The following is a 16,798-nucleotide window of genomic DNA, read 5'->3' on the forward strand; positions in this document are numbered from 1 at the left end:
CTTATAAAACTCTAAAAGCGTTAAATACGTACTTCAGGAGTATTAATATTTCGATTTAGGCAATAAAAAATAATAGGAAACCACCCTATTTGAGCATTACGCCTCCGTCGTATTTCTTCTTCTTCCCGGTATTTATTTTCCTGCGCAAAATGCTTAAATAAAGTCAGAAATATGTCGTGTTTGGTCTTATTCTTTTTTAAATTACGCGCACATTACTAATATTTAAATCCAATAAAGGTGTAATAACAATTGCCGAAAGTCATTGTTAGACACCTTTCGGGCTAGTAGATGACTCATGCAGCAGTTGACCTCGAGAAAGGGGGAAATTCGAAGCAGGTAGGTAGAAAAAGGTCAGTGGGTGAGAAAAGGGGGTGGGTGCGAGACACGTTTTTATTTTTCTCGCGTAACTTGATATTTTTTGAAGCTAAGGTTTTTGTAATACAATCCCTGCGCGAGCTGGGATCTTTTGTTTGATTTCGGAGAAGAGGAAATCGTCAAGAGTGGGTGAGGCGAATGCTGAATGGAGGGGAATAGCAGATCGTGGGAAATGCGCCAATGTCACTATCCCACGGCACTGAGTTCCTCCCTATGGTAGTTTCATCTCCTGGGGAAGATTCAAAATAAGTGCCTGTCATTATTAGCCACAAAGGACACACGGCAAACACCTCCTCTCATTTTATCAAAAGATGGATGCGGGAAAATGGTCAGCGGGGAGAAAGAGGGAAGGGTGAAACAAGATTCTATTATTTTCCGGTAACTTGATATTTTTTTCAAAGCTGAGGTCTTCGTAATACGATCCCTGCACGAGCCGGGACCTTTTTTTGTTTTCGGGGAAGAGGAAATCGATTGAGGGGATGGGGCGAACGCTGAATGGATGGGGATAGCGGATCGTGGGAAATGCGCCAATGTTGCTATCCCACGGAACTGAGGTTCTCCTGATAAGGGACACCTGGGAATTTCGGATTTTTTTCATCCGATCAATTTCGGTTCCCCACGTCGAACTCTTTTCACCGCTCGAACCCGTGAATTTGATGAATTTCGTCAGCTTGCTTAAAACGGCGCTGCATGCACTAGACGACTAGAGTCCTCATTTTTCCGAGTCAACTACCAACGACGTGCGAGCGATAGTGTATGACGCGAAATTCATAGTATTCGAGGTATTCGAGACGGTACCTTTGGCATAACTATTCGAGATCTCGAATATCGAATACTTTCTATTATTCGAGGTATTCGAGTATTCGCGGATACTATTCGCACATCTCTATTCAAGACACATTTCTGCTAGTTATTCTTCCACCATTGAATTGAAGTAAAATATTTTAATTTATGGAATAGCATCAGATTGGATCATGTCCTTTGTCAAAATCAGAAAACAATTATTGCTAAGACTGCAATGCAGCGACAAGTGTATCTCAATCCCAAATCACCACAAGTGTGCCTCAATTGAGGCTTAAGGCTCAACATTAGGTCCTCTTTTCTTCATCTACATCAATGATTCGTCAACACATCCGAATCAAGGGCAAGTAGTAGTATGCCTACCTAATTATTATTAATAGTCACTTTAATTCGGATTCAATAGAGCAGTAGAAAAATGCAAACCACCCTATTGATGAAATAATTATTTGGACGATCACATCTGAATTAACTTCAATGTAGCTAGGAACAATGCTCAATGACGCTGGAATGCAATTACAGTGGAACTTGTTTAATACGTTTCTGAAGGGACCACAAAAAATGAACGTACTAACCAGGAAAACGTGCTAACGAGGAAAGTAAAAAATAGCAGTCAGGGTAATTGCAATCTGTGGAAAAGTCGTCATAATAGCAATTACTATCGGTAGTTCTCATAGGATCGCCTCCCTGAACTCTTTTAACCTTTCAAATAAAGAAAATGGGCACTACATTGAAAAACAATACCATGTGAATAAAAATCACAATGTTTCATGGATTTCCCGAAGACAATTACATGAAAACGGCGTCTTTCTCCCGTGATTTATCCTACATGTATTTATAGAAAGAGGACAAGTAAAGCTAAGTCATTTCTTTTTTGTCACAGCATACTCTGAGAATATAACAACAACCCTGAGTATGTCAACGGGTTGTTTTTAAACATCATAAAAATTGGACAAAATTATATTAACCTTAAACTACAGCAACAGCCGTACACATTCGCTTCTGGAATAAAGCCATATCGATTGTTATATCGATCGATATATCGAATAATAACACGCAAGATTAATAGATTACGACGTAATTACAAGAAGATTTTATATTATACAGTTGAAATTTACTTTAAAATTTGTTTAATGTCGTCTGCTTTCGTGCCGAGATCAAGTATTTTTAAGCTAAGCTTCGCGTGGAGATCCAGAGCATCGTCTGCTCCCGCGGCAGTAGTCAAATACGCACGTATTCCGTTGCATTGGCGTCGTGCAGTACTGCTTTAGATAAAGTGGGAATTGGATAAGACTCATTTCTTCATCATGATAACTAGTGCAATAGCAACAATTGCCCACTCGTGAAATTTGTGCGCAGTCGGCACTCCAGAGGCAACAGAAGGTGAGGAGCTCGGGGTGGGGAAAATTGGGGCTTCTCATTGGCTGCAGTTTTGCATAGTCAGACATTCCTGATAAATGGCCATATTTTATTATTTATCACGTCATAAGAATTGAGAAATGCATTTGAATAAATCACGGTCGAAGAAAGATATGTGGAATGAAGGCAAGAATGTTAATGGCTAGTAATAATAAATGAAATCATGAATTCGGAGCTTTACGACCCTTAAGAATATACTGGAGAACGAATTGCGGGTTGCGTCACGGCTAGCAATTGAGCGTACTAACCAGGAAAGTGCAATTTTTTCAAACGTACTAACCAAATACTTTTGCCTGTATTTTGTTCCGATGGTACCGGGACCGAGAGAAATCGCCGTACTAAGGAGGAACCTACTAACCAAGTTCCTCTGTATTTAATTCATAAGCAGCTTATAATATGCATATACGCTGAAAATCATTGCAATTAACACAAGAACTTTTACCTGCATATTCTATATTTCCTTCCAACAAGTTATTCGCTCTTGTCAATTCATTTTTCACTTGGACTTACTTTACCACTCATCAAATGTCGCCAGTGTCTAACCATGATATGTGTGAACGCACGCTGGTTCTGACGTCATGTTTAAGCTGGTTGACAATGATGGTAGTGTGGTGGCATTACATCTACACAGGAAGGTAACACACAAAATGAACTGGGAAAACTACTGACCACTTATTTGCACTGCTTCCAATTTCTTCCTGAAGCTCATCCCTCTCCCCTTCAGCTCCTCTTCGAGCCCTCTCCGCACTCGCCAAGTCCTCGCTCAACTGAGCCAACTCGGCTTCCAAGGATTTGAGCCTTCTCTCATTCTCCTTGGCCACCGCAGCCATTTCATCACGACCAACACGAGCCTCTTCAGCATCTCTCTGCGAATCCTTCACTTGAACCTAAAAAATTACACGGCCATTGTATCACTTTTATACTTGGAGAATGGAAGGCATCAAATTTTCAAAGGAAAATGACTTGGATCCCAAATCATCAATGAAGATTCACACTACTTGTCATACAGAATAACTAGGAAATTAAATTACTAGACTCCTTTGGCAAAAATGAAATTTACTCCTTGATTAGATTGATAGATAGATATGTAGATAGAAATTAGATTAGTCAGAGACAAAGTACTAAACTCTGAACAATTAACCGAAATGATTGAAAGTTCATTTGGTTGAAAAAAATTAGAAAGCGAAAGCAATAGTGTGTGAAGAGTATTCAACCACAGGTAGCCAAACTTGTTTAATATAGCTACCTGATAGAAGAGTAAAACAAGCAAAGAACTTTAAGGTCAAAGAAATTCGGGCAATGAAAATATAAGATACTCTTCACAACACTTGAGAGACATTAAAATATTTAGACTCATGATAATGAAAGATATTTTTTAATGAAAATGTTAACCACAGCTAACCAACCTGGAGTTTCTTCAATTGTTTCAGGGCATCTTCTTTGATTTTATTGTGCATCTCGAGCTGCTGTTCTAAGTCCTTGTAGTCAGCTTCCAGCTTCTTGCGCGATGCAAGAGCCGCAGTTCGCTGCTTCCTTTCATCTTCAAGCTCAGCTTCTATATCTCTAAGTTGTTTCAAAAGACCTCTTCTTTTATCTTCTGCCTGCTCCTCCTTGGCCTAAAGAAAAATATTGTAAAGCATTTATCATCATACTCCGTACTCTAATAAGACTTTGATTCTTGAAGAGAACTTGAATGAATGGAAACCAAGTTGGAAAAAAATTAAAAGAATACACATTCCCTAAGAAACATCACTTTTTATTTCCTTTCTTTCATATAAAATGCTTTCTGTCTTCAAAATTTACCATTAATTTGATTGGATCAGCATGCATATTTACGGCATTTCCTAACTCTCAGTAATAAAATTACCAATGCAGCATTCACATTTTCACCATAACTTTCCCATCTGGTTTGCAAAAGTTTTTTCACTCAATACTTTAGATGGACTGTAGAAAAATAGCTGCTCTATAAGAACTTCTGATGGATGTAATTTTTTTCTTGCAGAACATATGATTGAATATAAGAAAATAAGGCATGAAAAAACTTTGCAGGCAAAAGTGCCCTTCAGTTAAGAAACATGGACCTTGGAAAAATGAAGAGAGACAAAAAACCATAGATAGTTTTCTTGTAAAACGTCATTCAAGTTAAAATGTTCCATTTCCTTTTTTTATTTCTTGTACCATGTTCCTCTCTGTTCCATTCCAACCCCTATACTACCCTGGTCCCTTTAACTTCCCTGTTATGGATGCGAGTAAGGTGTAACTGTTCTTTGCAGAGTCACACTGCTGTCCAGGGTTTATTATATCTTTATCAATCTTAAGCATCATAATTAATTTTGCTATCGACCTCGACTCATACCCTAAGCAGTAGGGAGGAGTTGGCGTCACTATATGTATTTGATTGCAAAATTATACCTTAACCCCTTCACTGACGGATATTTCTCAACAAATATCACAAAAAATGTCATATTATTTTATTACGTTTTTTAATTATTTACAGGTAGATATTAAATAAAAAACATTCATTTGAGTGTTTTACGAAGTCATTTATTTTAAAATTTACTCTTATTATATCACTTTTTAAAGAATTTCATGTATTCCTGCATAAAAATCAAGTAAAATATTTCACAATAAATATAGTCACAAAAATTACTATAAAAACGGACGATGGAGTTAGAAAAATATTAATATAAACTCCAATTTTGAAACGGTAAAATATTATATAAACTAAAAGTCTATTTTTGTGTGGTACACTTTGAAACACCCACATTACAGTCAGGGCAAAAATAGCGACTCTCCCTCCTCACCATTTTTCCGCGCGCATCTCGCTTTCGGGAGCACACTTCGGAGTTGGGTTTGACTTATTTTCCGTGGGTGGGATTATGTCTGGGAAATGCCTCTTGGTAATTCGGAGGGGATGGGCTTTTGCAGGTGGCCTACCTGCCTTAGGGGAGGGAACACTTGGGAAGTACAGTTCAATCATTTTATCTATTAGGTCCAGCCTGTATTGCAAATGTGTTTTATCACCACCTGTTTTTCGGCATAAAACATATGAATTCCATAAGCAAATTTCCATCAAATGAAAAAATAATTTTTAATAATATTTTTTCCCTCTTTTTCTTGGGATTGGATAGTCAGCCAAATGCTTATCTACCCTGTCAACACCCCGCATTGTCTCATTGTAATCGATGACTACCTTTGGTTTCATAACCACTGCCCCCCTTTTCTGCACCTCTCTCATTTCCCTATTGTGAACTGTAGAGAGTAATGTTACTTCCTTTTTGTCCTTCCAGGGAAGAACCAAAATTTTTCCTTTACGGAAAGCTGCCACATCTCCTTTCTTCATTTTTTTCTTCTTCAGCCCCTCTGGTATCCCCTTTCGTGTTCTGCGCACAGTTCCATAAGTATCACAAGAATGAGAAACTAGTTCCTCGGCTAGTTGTGGAGAGGTATAAAAATTGTCTGTCGTGATGCAATACCCTTTTTCAAATAGTGGTTTCATCAGTGACAATACCACTTGGGAGGACATTGGCTTACTTTCAAAGTCTTTGTCAAGAGTAGTGCCTTTCCCGGTATAAATGATTGTTGACCAGACGTATCCAGTGCTGGACTCGCAGAGAACAAAAGTTTTTATGCCGAATCTAGCTCTTTGTACAGTAATTCGCAGAGGAAATAAATGTTAGCTGTGAACACTCCAAAAGACTCCGTAGAACTGATACTAGAATTTTATGGAATGGGAGTGTAAGTAACCCAAAACAGATAGTGGTATAAGGACAGAGGCAAAGAAACCAAAACATGAGGGTCAGAGGCATTGGGAAGGGAAAAATGGTGAGAAAGAGTGTTTTGGGTCATGTGCGGCTGTAAAAAGGGAAAGTGGAGGGCAGTAGGGAAAAACGGATGAGGGTGCAGTGGTTGCATGAAAGGGAGTTCGGAGGGGAGGAGGATGAAAAGGATGAAAGGGCTGCCGCGACAGTGCGTAGACAGTGCGTAAAAGGAAAGGCGGAGGGGAGAAAACAATGGATGAAGAGAAGGGATGGATAAACAAGGGGGTTGGGAGATAGAAAATATGCCTTCCCTGGAAGGGAGAAATTGCTGAATAGCCGAAGGTTCCATCTCAAATCTATGCACGGTCACAAATATTGACGAACTTACAGAAATGAAATAATAGTCAGTTGTATTTGTAGCTAAATAATAAACGGAAAACTAAAAAACAAAGATATAGTTGGTCATTATAAAGAAAAAAGACAATGAAACATCACTGAGCAAGTTGATTTTCGGTGCGAAGATTTTGACACCATATTGCTGGAAATGAACATTATCAGAAAGTTCCCGACTACTGTTACGTAGTTTACAGAAATGGCTTTCGAACACGCGACCTTTGGAATAGCAGCTTGGACGTAATTTATTTACGAGGTCCCGTCGACTACACTAAAGAGTAAGTAATGATAGTTTTGCTTGGTACTGTTTATAAAATGTTTCAAATCAATTTATTCACTGAATAAAGGTATTACAACATCCTTTCCGATAGCAAGATTCGAACGCGCGACCTTCAGAATAGCAAGACGGCACTTGTCTGCCGACTCACTTCGGCTGCTCCAACGATTGATAAAAACTCTGTGAAAAGTCATCGCAGTTATTTATAAAGCGCATTGAATATGTTTCTATGTTCATTTATCACATCTCGACATACATTAGGTTTAGAAACATAAACAATACGAGAAATAATAGATTTTTCCTCTCTTTTGGGCCTCGAAAAAATGTAGAAGTTTGCAGGATATCATGCATTGTGAAGACACGTATGCACTCTCGCGGCAAAACTACGTACTTTTAATAAGGGGACGAGATATCTCGTCCAGATCACGAAAGAAGAAGCGAACTTGACATAGGACGAGTTAACTCGGCCGCGTCAGTTTTTGCGCGTCTTCTTAGGACGAGATATCTCGTCCGAATCAGGGAAGGGGTTAAAGAGTTTTTGTGCATTGTGCTTGTTTCCGTTACGTTTCCAATAATTCGGCATTTGAGATTATCAGGCTACGCCATGTCTGCGTATGTGATGGATTAATAAGATCATAATATACATGCACCAACAGGTGCATTATAAAGCCAGAGCTAATTAATTTATTGATATTTCTGGAGCAGAATTGAAACTTCACACTAAGAGGATAGAAAGATTTGAATTTCTCATGCCTACTTTCACCATCAATATAGTGACAAAACTATTTATTTGGTCTCAAAAATCCTTCTTATATAAGGTAATTAATTGTATAGAAAAATATATAACACTTAACACCATCATATACTACTGGTTCTTTCAGGTGACATGAGGTCAAACCGTACAACATAAATAAAAGATCCTTAAAAAAGTTTTTCAGAGGACCCAGCAAAAGACCTTTCATTTATCATTATCATCATCATCACGTACCTGGAGATCACGCTCAAATTGTGTCCTGAGCGCCTGCATGTTGACTTCTAGCCTCAGTTTGGCATCTTCTGTGAACTGCAGTTCATCTTCAATTTCTTCTGTCTGAGCCTTTTGCTCCGCCAGCTGGCTTTCTAATACTCTCTTGGCTCTCTCCAATTCCATCACCTAGAATCAAGACGGTGACATCAAAATAGTGTACGAATGCAGAGAATGTATTCATTACACCCAAATGAATTTATAAAAATAGTCAATAATTCAAAAAACAAAATATAAGTTAATAATTAGCCACAACAATCAGCAACATGCATATAAAAAGAAAAAAATCCAATTTAAAAATCTGAGGAAATAAAGGAATAAACCTTTGTCAGGTTCACTATTAAAGTATCAGGTATGTATACTGTATAACAATGAACCTGACAAAGTTTTACTCCTTTATTTCCAATATGGAGAGGTTCCAAAAAGTCAAGCCTGTAGTTCTCCGTTATATTTTAAAAATCTGAATCATGTCAAGGCCCTATCAGGTTCATCAATAACTTAAACATTATGCATCACAATTTCTTTACTCCAAATCGTATCCTGATAATGAGGACCTACATGATATTGCTACCAAATATGTTTAAAGCTGCAGCAAAGAGTTAAAAGAAAATTTTGACAATATTTTATGAAAAAATCAACAAGTAAGAAAGTTCTTTTAAATATGGTACATTTTCCACCAAAAAAATTTTCTAGACATAAGAATACAAAACAATAAACTTTATGCAGACTAGGATCTACAAAAAAGATAACAATTTAAGCCTAAACTATCATGTAAAATCAGCAAAATATGTAGCACTAGGTTAACTAATGAAGACAAAACACCGAGAAAACTAATTTCCAGGCATGTGGAAATCAGGAATAATGTAGTGTAATACTAAAAATTAGCTACTTCTATTTATTCAATTTTCTATTACCAATTCCTTTATCACTATAATTCAACTGTGTAGCACCATTCATACCAGTAGAACCTAGCTAGTATTTAAAAAATGACCCGGTAACAACAGACTGTTATCACTGTAATTCCCAGGTCAATTCTACTCTGGCAGTAGTTTCAACATGGGCTGACAAAAAAGGCAGAACTCAGACACCTAGTCATTTGAAATGGACTGTAATAAATGTATCAAAATGCTAAAAAGTACTGTTACTAACCTCAAATTACCTTGAAAATGTAATGTACACCTTTTTTGATTAATTATGGAAAACTATTTTGACAATATATTGATAAGATACAGTGGAACCTCGTTAAAGCGAGTACTGGCTATAGCGAGACCCCCGCTATTACGAGAGATAGCCGATGCACCGTTAATTGACCCTATAATAAGCGTGTTAAAAAATTCGTTTTTACGAGGCCCTTTTGGTGTTGGCTCTCGCCGGAAAAACTTACATTAAGACTCCTTAATCTCTGTAATTGCTAGCGATCTGTTAGAAATGAAGTTAATGGAGTGCTCAGTTTCAAATTTATGTGGTAAACTGTCGTTTGATAAATAAGTAGTTAATTTTGGTGAAAATATTGTGGCATTAGCATTCGCGAATGCTTGATCTTCTTTTGTTCCTCGGGCGGCAGAAAGCAGTCGTCAGCATACCCGCACGTCCTTGAGTTGCATGAATAGAAAGCATTTGATGGCAGGCACCATGGCCAAGAAAACACCAAACAATTAGCCATTGTTTGAGTAAGGAAATTTAGTGATGCAAATAAACATCACCTTTCATTTGGATTTATGCTTATGTTTATCAGATAGAAATTTATCTGTCACCGCACCACTCTGTTCCTGTATAACTGTTCGCAACAGGTATACCATATATGGCTATTATTTGCTCCACCTCCGGTAAAGCGACAATTCGCTATAACGAGTGTTTATTGGTGCATCGTGGGGTGTCGTTTTATCGAGGTTGCACTGTATATGTTGATCATAAATTGGCAATGATTCAGCAAAATTGATATTTTTGCTGATACATACTACTTAAGGCACAGGCTTTAAATACCTTTGCAAAATAAAACCTGCAGTCACTTCACCTCCAGTTTTTCACAGAAATTAAAATTCAAGGTTATTTCTTTCTGGATGGCATCCCTACACAAAATTGGGGGGGGAAGGGGTGAGCCAGGAGAGGGGTGAGATGCACTGCTAAATGCTAACGGAATTCCATTTCAAATGACTTGGGGGAGGGGTATGGGACGGTAGGGAGGGCAAGCTTCAGCCTGGCCATGTGGTCTTGAGGCAAGTAACAAAGAGTGCAGTATTCCACAAACTCTCAGTCTAGCTCTCGCTTCTGATGTTCACTTTCGAATGCAATGGCAAGAGAAAACTTGCCCACGAAAGCAGGCTGAAATCTCAGTTAAATGTACCAGATGATTTCAAATGGGCTATTACGGCAATGAAGCCAAAAACCAATTCTCAATGTTCACTCTATGTATGTATATGAAATAACATTAAACGCAACATGCGATGATGCATAAAACAGTACATCAATAAGTGCATGCTTGATCAACAGCATTATTTCAAATGAGATAGATAATGGGTCAATATACCAATAATAATTAATATAATAAATAAAACCTAGCAAATAAGCAGGGAATTTATCAAATTTACCGGAGACAAATTGCTACATACTTTCACAATCTAAAATATTTAGATCAATGGGGATGGAGATACAAAACAAGAGATGACAACATAAGACCAAATTTCTTACCTCAGCCTAGGTTTTAGTGTAGATGGAAGAAGACAAAGAGGTTGCTCTTAGTTTGAACATATCTAACTAGGGAGTCATGCTCTTAAATGCATGTTCTAAATTTTATTTTCTAAAGCAATTCCTGGTCACACACTCTTTATTCACCCCAAGGTGCAAACTATTAAGACGAATACTTATATAACAGTTACTGTTCACAACACATGCATCATCACTTTTGCTTTTAATCACGAGAAGGACAAGGGGGGTGTTTTCACAGGGGAAAGGTGAACTCAAAACTTTTAAGGACATGCATGTGTCATTCTATAAGTGAGGTACGCCTTTCAAAAAATAAATTAACGGCACACAAAAGAACAAAAAATATCAACAATACAATTTTGTTGGAACTCCACATTCTTTGCCATAATTCTCGTTCAGTTTTAATATTCATGGATCATTGCCTTAATAATTCAATCTACATAGCTATTTAAAAACCAATTTTAATATATATACCACATAACAATAAAACAAGTACATATTTAAGTCTGTTTAATGCATGCATCTGGAATATTTAGAAGGTCATACTTGTTATAACTTTAAGGTGCTATATCGAGTGAAGTTCAGGTGTCAGTGATTACATATGATGTAGTTTTAAGGTGGACTTGGTCACTATGAATGCATGAAATATCATACTGAGCTCCATAAAAATTGATGTTACCATTGATAATATGTTTCTCCCTCCATGCACATAACAGCATATAAGACAAAAATCATGTAATTGGCCACATGGAAATCGAGTAAATCATGAATGACTATCAGATGTTGAAAATGAAAAAATACAGTGATTAAAGAATGTTTCTAAACCTCCTTTCTTTTCAAACCTTAGCATCATAACACAGAAAGACAAGAAATACCAATGTGTGACTTAACATGCAAAAATGAAAACATTTCAGTCGCGCATGACCAGAATAGTTGGCCATTATCACAGGCCACATAGCAATTAAGGGAAGGAATGACTTGAGAGGTGAATTGAAATCCATGAATTAAATTCTGTCGTGAATAAAATTACAAAACCAAAATTATGATGAGCTAATTTTTCTACTATAAAATCTCTTATCTAAACTTAAGAGAGTCAAGTGATAAAAGAATAAGTAAAATTTACTGAAATAAACAAAAATAGCACAGTTTAATAATATTTTAATAAAAATATAAAAAATGGAAATATTTAGTATGCGATAATTAACAATAAATATTAGGACAAAGCAAAATTTACCACCTTCATCGTAAAAACTGTTTGTCCATAAATACCATCACTACTGCCCATTACAATGGTAGTACACACTTGATTAAACTTACATAGAAAGAATTAATCAAAGAAAAATTAAAAAGTAAAATGAAGTATGTACTGGGATACACAGTAAAGGCATTTCCAATTTTATGATGTATTTTTTCCATTAAATTCTTATCAAATTCACTAAATTTAAAAAGATTTTCCAGCCTCCTCTGTATAGGAATAGTTTTGAATAATGCAGCACCATTTTACTTACATTCTTATCAGCTGTTCCCTGAGAATTTACAAGCTCATCCAATTCAGACTGCAGCTGACGTCTTATTCTATCCAGCTCTTCCACTTTCTCTGCAGACTGCTCAAGCTCCCTCGTTAGCGATAGCACCTTTGTCTCCTTCTCCCGGGCCTCCCTTTCAGCAGTGTCCCTCTCATTGGCTATCACCTCTTGGACGGCCTGTAGCGTGCGGTACACAAAAGTCATTGCTTCATCAGCCAGTTCGATTGAAACACAAAACTCAAAAGCAGAGGAAATTCTCACTTTCCCATTAAAAATGAGAAATGAATGGCAACTTCAACAATCATTGAAAAATAAGGTCTTGTCTTGAAGGTAGGAAAATACTTAATTTTCTTCACATAATTTGTTTCTTATAACCTGTTTCACATAAATTCAGATGAAATTCCTCGACAAGATGTCTTTGAAACTTTCGAGAAATGTTTATACTGCCCATAAATTTAGGTATATTAAGAAAAAAAATATACAGACAGAGTACCCTCAGATATACAATTTAATTTTATAGCTACTCATTAATCATTTATCGCATTACAACAAATGCACTGCTTTTCAGAAGTGAAAGAGAATAAACCAAGAATTTTCACCACTTACTTTCCTCCAATGCATTTTCTTCACCAAGCCCCCAATTCTAAAAATATCACTTTTCTGGTATTTGAATATAATTTGGAATCTCATACTTCTTTCCAAGGGCTAATTACCATAAAAGATTAGGGAGAGCCAAAGTTATAAGATTTTTCTAATAGAATCTGAATTTTGTGGAGTTCCTATATCAATTGAGATAGTGTTCCACTTCATTTCAAAAGGCACATCCTGCTTTTCCATATTTATTTTGACTGTACAATGAAAGAGACCCCATTTTTTAATTGACAGACTTATGAAAAAAATTAAGTGGTATTTTCTATTGCATAAAAATTATTTGATATTTTTGCCATTCCAAAATTGATGCGTGATCATCAAATATTGCATTATAACCCCAAAGAGGAAATGATTCCATTCTTCCCTACCTTTTCTTCAGCTAAGACTTTGTCGAAGTTCCTCTGCTTCTTTTCCAGTTCCAGGACTTTGGCCCTCTGGTCTTCTAATTCTATATTGGTGTCTTCTAATTCGGCTTGCACCTTTTTCTTAGACTTGTCCAATTTATCATTGGCAGCTTGCAACTCCTCAACCTGCCTCTGGAGTGACTCTAAGTCCTGTAACATGATTTTTTTAGTGGAATAGAGAACAGCAAGAGAAAAATGAGCAAGGATAATAGAAATGTCCAAAGGACTGATTCAGGATACAATACCTGCATCATTATTCAATACAGTCAACGAATTTTTGACATTACATACCGATAAACCAAGCTTATTACCTTTGCCATCCTCTTCTTTGTTTCTTCCAATTGATTGACTAATTCTGCTTCTTCTTCAGCCTTTTTCTTTGCCTCTGCAGCCTGGACGGTTAAGGCCGCAACCTTGAAAGAAAAAAGTAACTTAGTCATTTCGGATTTACAAAGGCTATATTCACCACAAAATGCTGCTCACTTGATTAGCACAGAGATGTGCATGTAAGACTGGGATGAGTCAAAAGAGTTTAGTGAAATTAAAATTATCAAATCGTGTTTATGGTCATTCAAGATATAGAGATTTGGAAAAAAAAGCCATACCATTTTAACAACTTTTTTTCTCTACAAACCAGCAATAAGAAGAAAGCAAAAACATATTTCAGATTGTCTCGGATGGAATCACAAAGTGAATGCAAATGGGTTGTAGCCACCCACACACCTGCTTCTCCAGATTAGCTTTCTGCTCTTCTTCATCTTCCAACTGCTCATGCAGAGCTTCCTTCTCGCTCTCCAATTGTCGAAGTTTGGAACTAAGGGCTAATTTTTGTCTGGTCTCCTCTTCCAGTTGGCCCTGAAAATAGTCCATGAAATGCATGAAAAACTGTACACTCCAACCAGATAGCAACATAAGCATATTTACACTAACCAAAATAGGTGTCGTAAAAAACTAACGGAATAACTTAAACTTTTCACAATCCATTATTCCAAAATTAGCATGAAATGAAAATATCTCCTGATGATTTTAGCAAAATACAGCGAGACCACATTTTTCCCAAATGATACCCTCATTGCCTCAGATAGAAATAGAGAACAAATTGAAAGTTTTTTTCTGGTACTTGCAATCAGTAGAAAGAAATTATTATTTAAAAAATATTCCCACAAAAACTTCCTCCTCAAAATGTATGCATAAGAATTTAACTTATAAATATCAATAAGTTTCCATAAATAAGTAATAAATTGAGCTGTAACAATGAAATTTATTCACCTGGACTTCCCCAAGCTGAGTCTCCATCGTAGCCGCAGCCTTAGCAGCAGCTGATGCCTTCAGTTCCACGCCTTCCAACTGAGCATTGACAGCATCAGCTTCGGCCTGAAGTTTTGCCGCCTTCTCTGCCAATTCAGTGCGCGAGCGATCAGCCTCAGCAAGTTTGGCCAGAGACTCTGCCAGCTGAGCTTCTGCCTGCTTTCGTCTGCGCTCACTTTCCTGGCGTCCAGCACCAACAGAGCGCAATTCATTGGCCAAATCAGCTGTCTCAGCCTCCAATGCTTGTTTTGCTTTCTCCAAGGCCAGCTTTGTCTGATAGAAGAAAATGAAGCATAGGGTAAATTGCTTGCATGAAAATACATAATTACAATGGCGTGTACATGCATGCTCAAATTTTAAATGTTTAAAAAGAGAGATTGAGATTACAGCGAGAAAGTTTCCTATGACCCTTTTGCAGTGTCCCACCCTTCGGAAACCACCCCATCACATGCGGTGAAAGCGCTGAACGCATGGCAGGGAGGATGTAAAGGTGCATCCACAGCAGCCTGCCATGCGAACGTACCAGGTACGTTCACAGCAGCAAAAGGGTTAAATAGAGGCCTTTCTAGCAAAAATAATTTCACTTCCTTTAATTTAAAGTCTCAACATGATGATAGAAAGTAAAATGCATCTTACGTACTCCAACTATCACCTTAGAATGCTTTTGGATGAAGATGCACATCAAAGAAGCATCCATTTCATCTGAAAAATATCTTACCAACTGAAATGAGCTGGAAACAATAGTCAAAACATGTCTCACCTTTTTCACAGATTCCATTTGTTCGTTGATGGCTGCCAATTCTTGGCCGTGCTTGTGCCTCATTTCTTGCAACTGTGCTTCATGCAGCGTGGCATCCTCTTCGAGACTCTTCTTCAGGGTAGCCAGTTCCTACAACAAAAATACAATTATGTAAAATGGTTGCGTCACCAAGTATCTTCTAAAAAAGAAAGTGGCATACAAAGATACTACAGCATTATTTTCATGACTTGAACATTAGAAACATTTTCAAGACTATTATTGTAAACATTCAGCCCGGTCAGAGCTATAGACCCCCAACTCTTGAAACCAACTTTTGAACAGTAAAAGTCAATCTTTAATATCACAAACACAATTTTTTTAGGCTGAAGGCAACAGAGCCACGCATTTTTAAATTTACACTACAGTATGTACCTGTTCACGCTTGGTTCTTAATTCCTGCTGAGCAGCAGTTGTGTCGAGAGAGTCAAGAAGTTCATTTTTCAAGGCCTCCAGTTCTTCGTTGAGGTCTCGCTTCTGCTTCTCTGCCTTGCTTCGGGCTGCTTTTTCAGCATCAAGATCTTCTTGGAGCTGGAAATGAAGCGAACATTAATTCAGAGATAATTGAAACATAAAAACTCATACATACATCCTAGACTGCTCTATTCATGAAAAAGGGGCAACTAAGTTAACAAAATGCTGATGAAAATAAAAAACTCACAACAATGAAGTGAATTATAAGGTTGAGTAAACTGCGGGCAAAAGTTTAGAGCACAAAAAATATTCACTACTTCCTCACTTATCATTACAAAATCAATAATTAAGGAAACATTCGTAACATATGGACAGAAAGGGTTTCTTCAGCACGATATTAAAAGAGACAAGTCTTTTCCCCTCCCTAGTTGCTAGCAATCCAATCACCACAACCCCTCCTACACAAACAATTGTATAATCAGGATGAGTAAAAAGGAATAAAATTATGGATACTCTTAGAAAGAGAAAAATGAGCAGGCTCATAGGAACACTTACTTCTGCCAACTGTGACTCCAGTTCCCTCAAGGCTTTTTGTGACTGAGCTTTGCCAGCACCCTCCTCATCAATCTTCATCATGGCTTGCGTCAGTTCTTCCTCTCTCTTTCCCAGCTGAAGCTGAAGCTCCTCCACCTATGACATGACAAAGTTTCCATGAGATACTTCAACTTTTCAAAACAAGAATTGAATAAACTTCATTCAGGGTGCATAATGTAAAAAGGAAGCCTAACCTGAGACTTTCGCTCATTGAGCTGTTCTTTGATGTCGTTAAGTTCAGTTTCCATCTTTCTCTTCCCTCGATCCATCTCCTGTCTCACTTGATGCTCTTTCAGGAGCCTGCACATGAAAAAAGGCAACAAAGAGATAAACTCTCAATGGAGCGACCACTGGT

The 16,798-nt window shown here is 37.3% G+C and overlaps 1 protein-coding gene across 7 annotated transcripts in view; it reads right to left on the reverse strand.

Moving 5' to 3' along the window:
* The window catches only part of LOC124155890 (myosin heavy chain, non-muscle), a 143,178-nt gene that overhangs the window by 12,479 nt on the left and 113,901 nt on the right, over nucleotides 1-16,798 (reverse strand). For all 7 annotated transcript variants that reach the window (XM_046530102.1, XM_046530085.1, XM_046530094.1 and 4 more), the window contains 12 exons: nucleotides 16,638-16,743; nucleotides 16,405-16,539; nucleotides 15,811-15,966; nucleotides 15,400-15,528; nucleotides 14,601-14,912; nucleotides 14,055-14,186; nucleotides 13,643-13,744; nucleotides 13,296-13,481; nucleotides 12,259-12,453; nucleotides 8,012-8,176; nucleotides 3,999-4,208; nucleotides 3,262-3,479 (listed from right to left, as the gene is read on the reverse strand). In XM_046530102.1, coding sequence (XP_046386058.1) covers nucleotides 3,262-3,479; nucleotides 3,999-4,208; nucleotides 8,012-8,176; nucleotides 12,259-12,453; nucleotides 13,296-13,481; nucleotides 13,643-13,744; nucleotides 14,055-14,186; nucleotides 14,601-14,912; nucleotides 15,400-15,528; nucleotides 15,811-15,966; nucleotides 16,405-16,539; nucleotides 16,638-16,743 — 2,046 coding nt within the window. The remainder of the gene's footprint in view (nucleotides 1-3,261; nucleotides 3,480-3,998; nucleotides 4,209-8,011; nucleotides 8,177-12,258; nucleotides 12,454-13,295; nucleotides 13,482-13,642; nucleotides 13,745-14,054; nucleotides 14,187-14,600; nucleotides 14,913-15,399; nucleotides 15,529-15,810; nucleotides 15,967-16,404; nucleotides 16,540-16,637; nucleotides 16,744-16,798) is intronic.

Source organism: Ischnura elegans, chromosome 1, assembly GCF_921293095.1.
Source record: "Ischnura elegans chromosome 1, ioIscEleg1.1, whole genome shotgun sequence".
Taxonomy (NCBI): Eukaryota; Metazoa; Arthropoda; class Insecta; order Odonata; family Coenagrionidae; genus Ischnura; species Ischnura elegans.